This window comes from Syngnathus scovelli, chromosome 15 (genome assembly GCF_024217435.2).
Source record: "Syngnathus scovelli strain Florida chromosome 15, RoL_Ssco_1.2, whole genome shotgun sequence".
Classification (NCBI taxonomy): Eukaryota; Metazoa; Chordata; class Actinopteri; order Syngnathiformes; family Syngnathidae; genus Syngnathus; species Syngnathus scovelli.
Window position 1 is genome coordinate 4,920,623 of NC_090861.1, and position 13,781 is coordinate 4,934,403.

Genomic DNA, 13,781 nt, shown 5'->3' on the forward strand with positions numbered 1-13,781 from the left:
GCAACGAAACGGAAAGAATGTGTTGTGATGCTATCTAGCAGATGTCAAGCTCTCATATCTAGCTCCATTCAATGTATTGTAACAACTTGTTCATCCTCACCCATGAAACTGGAATGCCAGACGGTATAGATAACAGACCCATTCTGGGTCTTTTGTCCTTTTTATTACGACATTGGTCTTGCTATGGTCATCAGTCAAGGGGGGAAATCTAGGGCACTGGATCAGACCACATTCCTCTGCAGGAACAGTTGGTGGGACATAATAAAATAATAAACGGATAGTTAAGGATAAGCAGATGCCAAAGTATGCTATATCTTGAAGCCATCTGTGTCCGGGCTATTTCATTTTCAAGTAGACCGCTTATATACATACTTTTAGTGATGCAAAATTGTCTGGATAAATTTAATGGAGCACAATACTACCAACATTCCAAATTAGCAGATTTGCATGTGGGTTAATTCAAATTTCTGAATACAAGATTTTTTTTTTTTGCTAAATCTTTAAACCTACCGTATTTTCCGCACTATAAGACACACACACCTAAAATCCTCAAATTTTCTCAAAAGCCGACAATACGCCTTATAATCAGGTGTGCCTTATATATGGACCAATATTGAGCCACTACAGCAGGCGTGTCCAAAGTCCAGCCCGCGGGCCAAATGTATAATATCTTATATATGGACAAAGTTTTAAAATGGGCCATTCATTGAAGGTGCGCCTTATAATCCGGTGCGCCTTATATATGGACAAAGTTTTAGAATGGGCCATTCATTGAAGGCGCGCCTTATAATCCGGTGCGCCTTATAGTGCAGAAAATACGGTAATTCGCTATTTACACGGTTCACAAAAATTCTGCTCCTTCACCAAGTGGAAGCTTTTCTTCCTCTTCAAATCTCTAAAAGCAAAGGCAAGGACTCTCCAAGTTAAACAAACATATTTGATAGTTCCCTTGCTGAGATGAAAAACATAAAGAGAAAAATAAATGAGAATCCAGATGGATACCTCAGTAGCCATTTGTGTAAACACAAGCGGATCAAAGATGGAAGTTGGACTGTTGTTGATAGTGGTTGGACAGCAAATGGAAAACGCTTCCTCAAACACCTCTGGCCTGCTGCCCAGGATTTGACTGACAGCTGAAAGGGGTCTAGGCTTTTAAGTGGCCGACACTTTCCTAAAAGTGCAGACACTTAATTTTTCACAAATTGACTCTGAGGGTTGTCAGGAATGAGAGTAAGCAGCAAGGTTGGAGGACAGCGACTGCTTCAAGTAGATTCCGTCTGACTGACTTTGATTTGGGTGCGTGTTCCTTCGCCTGAGAGCATCGAAATGGCTCCATTTAACGACGCAAAGTGCTACGACACATCCTCCTGAACTTAGCTCCCTTACAGAAAAATGACACTTCAAAAGAAAATGTTTCTCCAAGCAGTTAAATAGTAGTACAAAAAAAGAAAGAAAAAAAACGATGCATTTTTTGAAGATGTGATGGCTTAGACTTGTCAACTAAACCTTTGAGTCATTCAAATACCATATTTTACGCACTATAGGGTGCACCGGATTATAAGGCGCACCTTCAATGAATGGCCCATTTTAAAATTGTGTCCATATATAAGGTGCACCGGATTATAAGGCGCACCTTCAATGAATGGCCCATTTTAAAACTTTGTCCATGTACAAGATATATACATTTGGCACGCGGGCCGGACTTTGGACACGCCTGCTGTAGTGGCTCAATATCGGTCCATATATGAGGCACACCTAATTATAAGGCGCACTGTTGACTTTTGAGAAAATTGGAGGTTTTTAGGTGTGCCTTATAGTGCGGAAAATACGGTAGTACATTGTAGCATATAATACGGGGAAAAAATTCAATCTGCACAATTACACACACTTTATCAGGCACACATTTCTAACCATTGTTGTTGTTGATGTGTCCCAAGCAACACAAAGCCAAGCGTAACATTACAACTGAATTTGATTTCACCCAGCCTGCTAGCAAGCTTCGCTGTGACGGCAACAATTATCCACACAAGTGCTGCCCCAAAGGAATGGATTTAGCATCTTATCTGACAATCATGACATTGCTTTACTTGAAATCTTACGGGCTAAGCGGATATGCTGATAAAGGGCCAACATATTCAGTGGAGATTAGGAAGCATCATACTCTTCCCATCTGACAATCTCCAGCATTTTTAAAATGGAAGTGAGGGAGGGGAAGAGGTGGGGCTCTCCAATTCGGATTTCAATCATTGGCAGAAAAACAAAACCTTTGAAGACCATCATGGCAGACAGATACAAGAAAAAGAGGCAGAAGGTTAGACTAAGACGTGGGGGTGAAGGTCTTCTCCTGATTCACCCATTGCCAGAGAGCAGATGGTCTTCACAGCACGCCGCTGTGTATGCTCGAGCCACTGTACAAAGCAGCACACAAACCGCAAGCCCTCACGTTCGGTGAGCAAAAAGAACAACACGGCAGACTCACAACAGAAACAACTACACAAGTGTGGGCAGCGACAAACAATCCAGCCTTGAACCACAATGGGATTTAAGAACGAGAAAAATGAGAGCATTAAAAATATGTTTGAGACAAATCTCGATTGCTAAAAATAACAGCATATTTTCTCTCAGCATTTCTTTCACTTGCACTTCAAAATAAAAGCTAAGCTTGATAAGCGATTCAGTCTTTTCAGTCTATAGCGTTTCTTAATGGAGAAGTTAAACTTGACATTTCAAATGTAACCTTGTGGGAGGACAATGTCTTAACATTTATGTGTGCATGGTGAAGCCAAAGAAAATGCTTCTACAAGATAAGAGAATCTTGTTCTACTTCAGAAAGGACAAAATTGTGGTGTCGGGGGTTCAGCTGAGCTTTTTAATTATGTATGTCATAAAGTCTGACACTCAAGGCTTTTACGGTGCAATAAAGATGATAGCGTTATCTATGTATAATTATATACAGTATACACAGCAGCGGAGAGCTGCCAGAAGTTTAAAATTCCAATATTTGTTCCATGAAATTATTAGAATTGAACTTTTATCTATTTATGAATTAAAAGTGATGTATTAAAACTCACCATTGTGCGTTTCTTGCTCAGGCGTTTCTTCTTTCTGCTTCGTGCGTGCGCCAGACGGGGATTGTTCTCCTGGTCCGACGGCTGGTGGTGATGATAGTTGTTCTTAAAGGGCTCCAGGCTCAGGCCATTTGGGCCTCTGGTTGACTTTTTCTTCGGTAAGTTCACAGCCTGGTTCACTCTGCGTTCTTGGGGCTTCAGAGTCAGGTTTTTCTGCAGGACAGAAAAAAAGAAAGAAGTTAGACAAACCCTAAAAAAATTCCTACGTATTTGTTATGAAGTGAATGGAGCAGGGCGACCAAATGTAGCTCGGACCAGGGTTTATTGAAGATCTCAAAAGACAAACTATAGATGCTTGATGAGGGACGTGAATAACTGAACGGTAAAACTAGAACAGAACTGACTAGAAACAAGAAGACATGAGACGAGAACAATCCGACAGGGAGTGACACGCAGGCAGGACTTAAATACATGACAGGTAACGAGAGGAAGGTGACGGCCATTACATAGATTGTGAGCAGACACAGGAGGGGAGGGGCGAGCACACAGACACATGAACTGAAACTAAGACTTTAAAACAAGGAAACTGTGACAGATCTTGACAGTATTGGGACTTTTTAAACTCATCACATGTGGGATGCCACAAGGGTCAATTCTTGGCCCACTGGAATCTAATCTTCACCTGCTTTGTAAAAGGGATGACTGAAATTTTGTTTTTAAGTATGTGGAAAAAAAGTCCTGTGTGACTTCTTGTGTCGGTCACATAACTACTAGCAACACTACTAGTCAACAGACCTTAGCTAAGTCTAGTACAGTTGAAATAGAATCTAAAGAGCTACAGGGTTTATAATTCAACGAGCATCTGCTCTTCAATGAGAGAGCAATATTATAGCGTGTAGTGTTGGAATTTTATGAATGCACTTGAGAAACACTCCATAAACTGTTTCTCAAAGCTTCACTCGTATTGAAAGAGGCGAATGTTCCACTTAATATTTTTTGCCTTTTTCATTCACACTTATTCAGGAAAGCCGACACGATGTGATGTGGATTGTGCACATAGTAAGACATGATTGGGCTGACCGAATTCCTTGAGCCAGCATTTTGCATGCCTCTAAGTGAGCAAACCAAAATGATTGCTGGAAATAAATTATGCAAAATATGTTTTGCCGGCTCATTGAACAATAGCAAGACAAATCCCTTATTTCAGCGCTTTGTGGAGATGCTGGAAGGAAAATAATTACTCAATATGGCTCTCTCTTCAATCTTCAATATTGTGATTGTCTGCCAGTATCCAAAGCAATTTTCTAATATTCTGAAGCGCATGTTTGCAGGTAAATGTGAACGTGCGTCATTCGCCATGACTCATTTTGTGTCTATATACGATAATGAAAAATGGATGAGAAGATAAAACGAAGTTTTTTTCCAATCCATCCATCCATCCATCCATCCATCCATCCATCCATCCATCCATCCATCCATCCATCCATCCATCCATCCATCCATCCAGAATAATCCCTCCATGTACGACAAATGGCAGGAGATTAACTCAAACCAGACCTTTTCCGCTATCTTAATAAAAAAAAAAAAAGGCTGGAGTGATGTAGAAGGATGCAACAACAGTCCCGCGATACTTGCTACCACATGCCCAAGCAACCTTACATGCACCAACACACTTCGAATCATCAGCACTGATTTAATTATCATAATAACACTGAAATGCTCTTCACAACAACCAACAGTGTAAACAATTACTGGTGATCTAATAGGGGCTAATAAAGAGAATAAAGAGGGATAAGTGAAAGTACTCCTTGTGGGACACTCCTGGACAACAGCACATATTAATCTTGAGCTACCTTGCTTGTTAAGTGGAGCTGTGAATTGTCTCTCCTTCTTAAGGGAGCCCTTGACCTGATTATCACATTCTCAGTACATGTGAATCCGCTCTGTGTCTGCTGGAACTAATTTGCCATTGCTCTTTACAGTCATGCAGCCAATTATAGGTGTGATTGCAGACGTTCAACTTTGGTTTAATTGTGAGGATACCACCCACAATATTAAAGTGACCAAGTACTGAAAAATTCCAGGGATGGTCACTCATTATTTAACAATTAGAACCAGAGAACCAGTGCAAGCACAAAGACATCATACTTCCATGTTAGTAGCAATAATTTAGATTTGTCAAACTAAATTAGCGTATTTTCCGGACTATAAGGCGCACCTAAAAACTTTAAATTTTCTCAAAAGCAGACAGTGCGCCTTATAGTCCGGTACGCCTTATATATGGACCAAATTCCTAAATTTAAACTGGCCTGAAGCATTGTGTCATGAAATCAATCATAAGTAGCTCGCTAAAGACTATGAATCATGAATCAAAAAGACTATGGATCATTATTTTGTGATTATAAAGTAATTTGTTGCATCTGAAGTTGAAATAAAAAAGATAAAATGGAGAATGATTTGATTTGGATTAAAAATCTGACATGATGCATTAATGCTGCGCCTTATATAAGGACAAAGTTTTAAAATGGGCCATTCATTGAAGGTGTGCCTTATAGTCTGGTGCGCCTTATAGTCCGGAAAATACGGTAGCCAGATCTTGACATTAACACTCGCCAACTCCAACTAGCCACTTTGGCTAAGAAAAAAAAAAACGATTATGACAAAATTAAGCCATTCCACGTAACCATACTGAGTTCAGAAGTTCAGTTCGAAAAATAACCGATAAAGGTGACAATCTAAAAATGTGTTCTGTAAAACACCCTCATAACTTTGGACCTAATACAAAAGCTAAAACACATTTGACTGAGTCACACATTTGAGTGTGTGACTCCGGAAGCATCCGAGCATAAGGTGTATGCGTGGGATGGATTTAGATTGGATTAAGATATTGCGATGGAAGCCATTAATAAAGTTTATTGGACCAAAGGTAATTGAAATGAGGGTTAAATTGAAAAGTCCATACAATGTCACCAAATGTCACATGGTATGGTAGATTAATGATTATGTAGGATCGCTTTACTTATTATGGTCATAGTCTGCTTGTTGAAGTGGTAAATGAATGAATTGACACAATTTATGAAACCTGAGATTGGGATTGACCGGCACGGAAATCCATTTGCCCTGTCAGCAGTCATGGGCTGCTCCCCTTTTTGTGATATTGAACAGAATAAGCGCTAAGTAGTATGGAAAATTGGTGGATGTCAGATACTCCATTTTGCTCCCAACTAATGACGCTCAAATTAGCTCAGATTCAGGGTGAATCTGCAGCCTCAGAAAGGATTTCCATTTACACACTTTATGCCCATCTCAAATAGGATTTAAGAAGAGATGTGTTAGCAAAATGTATTCTCAGCCATTTACTGGAAGCCATGCATCATGCATCCCAATTTAGCAATTTTTGTAATCCCCTTCTTCTTTTCGCTGATGAGAGAACAAGTGTTAATGGTACTAGAACAAAAGAGGTTCCCATCCAGGATGTTCGATTAGCTCAAATGCTTTCCACAATTGGCTTAACTACTCCAACTGAAACTCTTGCTTGAACCACCAAGAAGGAAATGATGAAGACACTCCAAATGCTTCGAGGTATTTGTTACATTGGAATTCTTTCAATCCAAGCAGGAGGGCTGTAAAAAACATCTTTGAGAAAGTTCACATCTTCTAGTCGGACTTGGATTTAACCTCAACGATTTTGCAAACCCCGCTATCATTTCTTAGCTCTTCATATCAATGATGTAATGTTTCTTTTGGGATGTGGGGCGACAGAAAAAAAAAATGGTGCATGTTGCTAAGCAACTGGGCACGTAGAAGAAGAATATCATTAAATTGAGCCGATGCTTTTAGAGTGCTTTGCTTTGTGTCTGAGAACTTGTTGCTCAGTGAATAAACTGTTGCTTGGCTATACAAAAAATATATAATTAAAAAAAAAAAAAGTGCATCTTAGCATCGAGACAGCAGTGTATAAAAAAAGTATTTTAAAAAAGTGAACCAGAGAGAAATGTAAGAGATGAGTCAGAAAAGTTTCAGGACTGGTGTCATAAAATATATATTCGAACCACTCAATGCGGGTCAGAGATGAGACCCTGCAGACTCACCATGCTGGAGCAAACTCCATTCTCACCTGTGTAATTTGTATCTTTCCCAACCTTAAGAAAGGTCATAAAGGCACCCCGTTGTGAAAATTCAAGATGACAGTGACGATGGAGCAGTAGAGGTTCCCAGAAGAAAGTCATTTGGATTCCAAATATATTTTGCGACACCAGTCTTGGATTTTTTCTGACACACCTTCTAAGTCAGGGGTGTCAAACGCATTTTTTTCGCGGGCCGCATTGTAGTCATAGCTTCTTTCGGAGGGGCATTATGACTGTCAACCCAAATAAATGTATGAGCACCTCATATTATATAGAGTAAAAGCTCCAAAAGAAACTGACAAATAACTCGATTTCAAATCAGATGAGTAAAAACTGGTCAAATATTTAAAAAATATATATATTAAAAGTGATGACAATTTGCAATTCTAGTAATGACACGAATTTTAGGCACAATTTGTCTTCGCGGGCCACATAAAATGATGTGGCGGGCCGTATCTGGCCCTCGGGCCTTGGGTTTGACACCCGTGTCCTAAGTATTAATTCTATGTACAAACATTAAAAAAAAAGTGAGACCGGGACTCACCTAAGCAACAACACCTCAACATAAATTGAAACCAAGAGTGCTGAAATACGTGACAAAGGCGATTAGAAAACAACGATTTAGGTCCCTTTATTTACCTTATAATGTATTCTACTGTTCAAATCTCTTAATATGTGTTATGCAGTACATAAATGAGGTTATTTGGGGTAATTCCATTTTCCCATGCTGTATTTAAATCTCCATCAGGAAAGGAAAAACAGTGCATAAAATTTTTCCCATGAGTAAAATTAATTGCATAAATGTAACAGCATAGCTCTACCCAGTTAAGACAAATAAAAGATGTATACTGCATGAACTCAATTTCCTTCCTTCGTGTGCAGAGGCTGCTGCCCACCGGAAAACCAATCCTGGCACAATTTATTGGCTGCACACATTAAGGCTAACAGTGTAACAAGAGAGCCCAGACTTGGCCCTTCACTGGTAATTAGAAATCAAATGAAAGCTGGCCACTTTCACAATAGGCAGCAAAAAGGACCACCACTCTTGGAAAGTGCCAGAAAGACCCCCTCAACTAGTTCTACATTGCAGATTTGTTCTGTGTTTGTTTGAGGATTAATGAAGTGAAACTCTGGGACTTGAGGATTTGGAACCATTGGAAGGACTTATGTAAGAAATAAACTAATGCCGCCAGATTATTTTTGCAGCTATTGCGAGAAAGTAACAAACAAAAAATTATCTTCAGTGTGTTTCTTAAAAAAAAATGACTCGATAAGAATCTTCTGGAACATGATTATAGCAAAACAGGATTAGTTTCAATGGATGCCTGAAACAGAGTTGACAAAGTCACCTGACAGTACGCAAGTTTAAAGATCAGAAGACGGGACAAAAATAAAGAACCCGATTTTTGTCTCCTCAGTTATTTTCCTGGCTCATTTGGAGGACAGTGTGACAACACTCTGAGCCTAAAAGCACAGATAAGAAGCTTATCCTCTCAGTGACACAAACATGGCAATATTGTGCTCCAGACCTCGCCAGAGCTTTTTATCCTTCAACACCAAAATACAGAAAAATATAATTACCAGAACACAATGTGTGTTCTACTTTAGGTTGACAGTTGACGCGTTGTGAAGAGCAATACAGAATAAATAAATTCCATGATTAATGTACGTCTAAAATCCACTCGACAAACCTAAGAGGCATTACGAATCAAAGCAGATTTTGAAAATGAGACTTGTAGCGTATATGAGGAAAAATGTGTGCAGTACTAAGAAGGCGTATTAGAGCACTACTCAAGACTCTCTTACTTTTAAAGTACCGTATTTTCCGCACTATAAGACGCACCGGATTATAAGGCGCACCTTCAATGAATGGCCCATTTTAAAACTTTGTCCATATATAAGGCCCACCGGATTATAAGGTGCACCTTCAATGATTGGCCCATTTTAAAACTTTGTCCATATATAAGATATATACATTTGGCCCGCGGGCCGGACTTTGGACATGCCTGCTGTAGTGGCTCAATATTGGTCCATATATAAGGCGCACCTGATTATAAGGCGCACAGTCGGCTTTTGAGAAAATTGTAGGTTTTTAGGTGCGCCTTATAGTGCGGAAAATACGGTATTGCTTTGTATTCCAACCCTTGATTGTTTCACTGTAATAATGATATGTCCAGAATTTCTGTTAGTGCCCAGGTCCAATGCAATGGGCCACATTGCATTGATCTTGCAGGGGGAGCCAACATTCATTCCAAATTCATCCGTGCACAAATCTACTCTCATAAAATTGCGCACACATAGCGAGCGGCCGTGGCAGCACCGGAATTTTTCATTTTGATTTACACTGTACAAAATAGTGCGTTATTAAATAGTCTCACTAGACACAGTTGAAGATTATATTCACCAGTCCCATACTGGTGCGGTCTTTATCTTCAGTGGACCGCAGAGAATTACGGTAAGATACGTTCAAGTAGCTCGACTCGGAGAGCAAAATGCACAGGCAATAACCTTCCCTGTGGCTCTACTATTCCTGGCAGCTTGATTTACCTCAAAGCACTAATGTTCAAGGGAGTCTGCTAGCAATATAAGGCAAACTGAGCAGTGGCACTGAAATTGCAGCTTTTACAGCTTACAAGACACTCCTTGGAGATGCACTAAAGGCCCGACCGACAAAGAGTGCACTGGCAGGAAATATGAGCTTTGCACTCTTATTACCGCTAACTTGTTGGTTAGATGTCGTTAAAGAAGTGCAGGGAGTTCAGTCTTGAGGAGTTGTTGGTTGCTTGAATACGCGGCGCTTCGTGATTGTCTTTGAGGCAGACCAGAGTTGGAAAGGTATGTTCTGGTCTTTTCACCTGTCTGACAAAGCTCGTTCTCGTACACTAGCCGATGTTGCACTTAAGAGCTATTAAATTATCCAGGCAATTACATGTAGCTGATGGTGTCAGCACGTTGTGTAAGACCATGGCTAATGGCTTGTCAGGGCATTGACTCCTCCCATATATCAGTGGGGAGGGAGCACTTTGCAGTAGTGACACTGTCGCCGTAAAATCTGTCACCTGTCACACTTGCCCTGTCAGATACCTTGACAGGAAACGGTGATAACAGGAAAGAGGAAATATTGCATCTATAAGGCGCAACTAAAAACCTCCAATTTTCTCAAAAGCCAACAGTGCGCCTTATAATCCAGTGCGCCTTATAAATGGACCAATATGGATTCGTGGATGAGGACTAATTTATTAAAGTAAGCTTCACGTTTTTATTTTGTGTGTGTGTGATATTAACGTTTGAGCAATGTTAAGTTATTGATATATTGTTATTGTTTTCACTATTTCGAGTGTTACTATATTGTGATTGCATTAACGTTTGAGCAACGTTGAGTTATTTATTCTAAGCGCCTTATAATCCGATGTGCCTTATATATGGACAAAGTTTTAAAATGGGCCATTCATTGAAGGTGCGCCTTATAATCCGGTGCGCCTTATAGTGTGGAAAATACGGTACACTGATCCTTTTGAGTGATGCCCGCTAAACTCCACCGCAGATGATCCTTCTTAATCCACCACTAGAACAGCAAAATATTTATTAAGTTGTGAGGTGCATCATCCTATAAATGTCGACATATCTCAGCCGCGAAAAAATATATATACAAGACCTGAATTGAGAAGTCACACGGCTGACTTTTTTTTTTTTTTAGCATCGCCTGTCAGAGTCTAGACACCGAGCACACAATCACCACCACAAAATTGATTTGCAAATAAACACGAACATCTTAAAATATCCACTGGCTGGCTGCTTTGTATGCAGCCAGGCGCTCTCCGTCATGGTGTTGTAGACAGATGAATGATGGAGCCTTTCAAGCCGCATTCAGACAGACCGCTATGAGCCTGTCATGTGACGATCAAAGCCAGCCAAAGCGCCGTGAAGGCAGGGAACACTGGAAGGGAGACAAATGTGACCAAAGAGGTTCTTGGAACACATAACACTTGAAAGCCAAATCGCTTAGTGCTTCATGGAGGAGGGAGGACGTCCAATCATTGTCCCGGCGTGTCAGACATAACAGGATGCACGCCACTCGGTGAAAACACATGCACGTCCTGTCGTCTCGGACACAGGCTGAGCTTTGCAGTTTTTTTTTTTTTTGTGCCACTGTGTGTGTGTATAATACTGCAGCACAGTACCCGAGCTGCTTGTGAGGAACAATGGATCTGGTTTGACAAAAAACACCTCCGCTGTTCTCACACACAAAAACAGATCTGAGTAAATGTGTCCAAACGCGCCCATAGAGGCCTGGGAGCAAGCCAAGGATACGGACAGAAGGGAGAAAAAAATGCTCAAATCACATTCCAAGGTGTTTCAAGGACACAGGAGAAATCATACTTCACATGTGTTAATAGTATCATAGCACGAGCGATTGTGAAGCCTCACATACGTAAGAATAACGGGAACAATTTTGTGGCTTATTTCATCATTCTGACCATCAGATTTTCCGAGTGCTGCCTATGGGCGGATTTGAGTCTGTTTACATTTGTAATGTCTTATTTTAATGGTAATCCTTGAACACACCACACACAAGATGAGGCTGAGATTGTAGTTTTGTTTACTTTCCTTTCACTTTATTGCCACACGGCGAGACCGAAGACGTTGACATTGTATCGTAGTTACAGTAAGTGCTTTTACGCAGATCTTTTCACTCATCGCTACTCCTTTTGTGCCCTTTAAGAATAACCCTAGCTGTTACAAAGTGCTTTTTAAAAAGGACTAAAAAAATAATAATATACTAGATATTTACAAAACTGTCCAGAAAGATCAATTTAATCCATGCGACATATTTAATGACTCGTTCAACTCGGTTTAATGTATTCAGTCAATCGAATATCTTTGTTCAACCTACAAAAAAAAAATAATATAGCTATCATTAGTACAGAAATGAAGAACCCCATGTAATTTTATTCACGGCATTCACAGTGCTGTGGCCTAACAATACATTAAGTGCTTAATTAAGGCAACTGTTAACTGCCTCGTTTGATAAAGAAGAGCTTCAATCAATTATGAAAAATGCTTTTCTAATGGCTTTACAGAAATATGAGCGACTCGGGGAAGCCTGAACAAGGAATCATTTAATTCAGTCTTTCGAGGTGAATCCTCTTCTTAAAGGTCCCGCTGGTCCATAGAAGTAAGCAACGCAGTGTTATTTAGTCATTTAACAGTTCTTTTGAAAAACTATTGATAGCCTTTCTGTCTTTTTCTGCTAATAACTCCAATATTCAGCTGGCTAAACTGTAAATAAGAACAGCTTGTACCAAACACCCTTTGTGTTCCAGCATATTGGTGCTATTTGTAATACAATTTGAATCGTCAAAAGAAGGTTTAATAATGAGCTACAAACAAAAGCAATCAGAGACGTGCACAGTCAATAATGTTTGCAAAGAAATGAAAGGCTGCTTTGCCTTGCCTACGCAATCATTTCCCCTGAAAGACAGCTTGAGGTGAATTAACGGAATGATTTCTCATCCCGTGAACACATCGTTAACTTTGGCACCCATTGAAAGCTCTCACAAAAGGGAGCGTGTAGGAACGGCGAGAGAGTCACCACGCTCCTGCTTTCTGCTGGATGGAGCTCATTACCTGTGTTTGTCTTGGAACCCAGAGCAATTTACATCGAGTCAAGCCTGTAAAATCACTTGAACCCGAGCAGCGAGGGTTCACCCGGCGGAGCCGACAAACACAATAGCAGAGGTTTTAATGGAAAAGATTCACATTCAATGTGGGGAAGGAGGTGGTCGTCTGTTTAAGCAGCCTTCTTTTTCTGATTAGCCGCCATGAAATGTGCAGGTCGCGACCTTTGCGGAAAGATGATGATACTCGCTATGCTCTCAAGCATGTGTTCGTGCTGGGCCTGGATACTTGCCTATGGTAAATGTCAATGTCACAATGTTAACATTGTCACGCTGTTAATAAGGCTACAAGGTTTTAATGACCTGCTATATAACATTAAAACCACAATATGAAATATTTTTCCACGCTTATATGACACTTTGACATTAAAATGGCTTATAATGAGAATGGTGGCTCTGTGGTTGTCATGGTGACCCAAAATTACCTACTTTTGCTATCTTCAATATTGGTGGACCAGCCTGGACTTTTGCGTTACGTTAGAATGACTTTGCTAACATGGTTTGTTGTGCTTGTATAAACTTTGCTCCATGTTAAAATCTTTAAACATGTCATTTTTTATTTTTTTTTTTATAAAATATGTCATGTCATCAAATTTTGGTTGAAATTATTATGCCTTCAATGGATTGACTAAATTTAAACGCACAGCAGTGGCGCTGGAAAAAGTTAATTATTACTCTTGCTTTTAAGAGTTAGTTATTGTTTCCACTGCTAATGGAGATGTGTCACGTATAATTATTGTAATTTGTAAGTATTACCCTTTCTAGCTATTAATTATATCTATAACTTTGCATAATGGAAAAAAAAATCAAAATATGCATGAAAGAAATACAGAAAAATGACATTTTATAACAAAACGGTATTAGATATGAGTCACGGGAATAAATAAGTTATTTAACTTACATAATGG

The 13,781-nt window shown here is 39.8% G+C and overlaps 1 protein-coding gene across 14 annotated transcripts in view; it reads right to left on the reverse strand.

The window, feature by feature from the left end:
• The window catches only part of auts2a (activator of transcription and developmental regulator AUTS2 a), a 172,209-nt gene that overhangs the window by 137,122 nt on the left and 21,306 nt on the right, over positions 1-13,781 (reverse strand). For 12 of the 14 annotated variants that reach the window (XM_049743489.2, XM_049743485.2, XM_049743482.2 and 9 more), the window contains one exon: positions 3,072-3,281. In XM_049743489.2, the coding sequence (XP_049599446.1) occupies positions 3,072-3,281 (210 nt within the window). Of the gene's footprint in view, positions 1-3,071; positions 3,282-3,367; positions 3,593-13,781 lie in introns of those variants that run through there. The other 2 variants (XM_049743491.2, XM_049743495.1) reach the window with 2 other exon arrangements.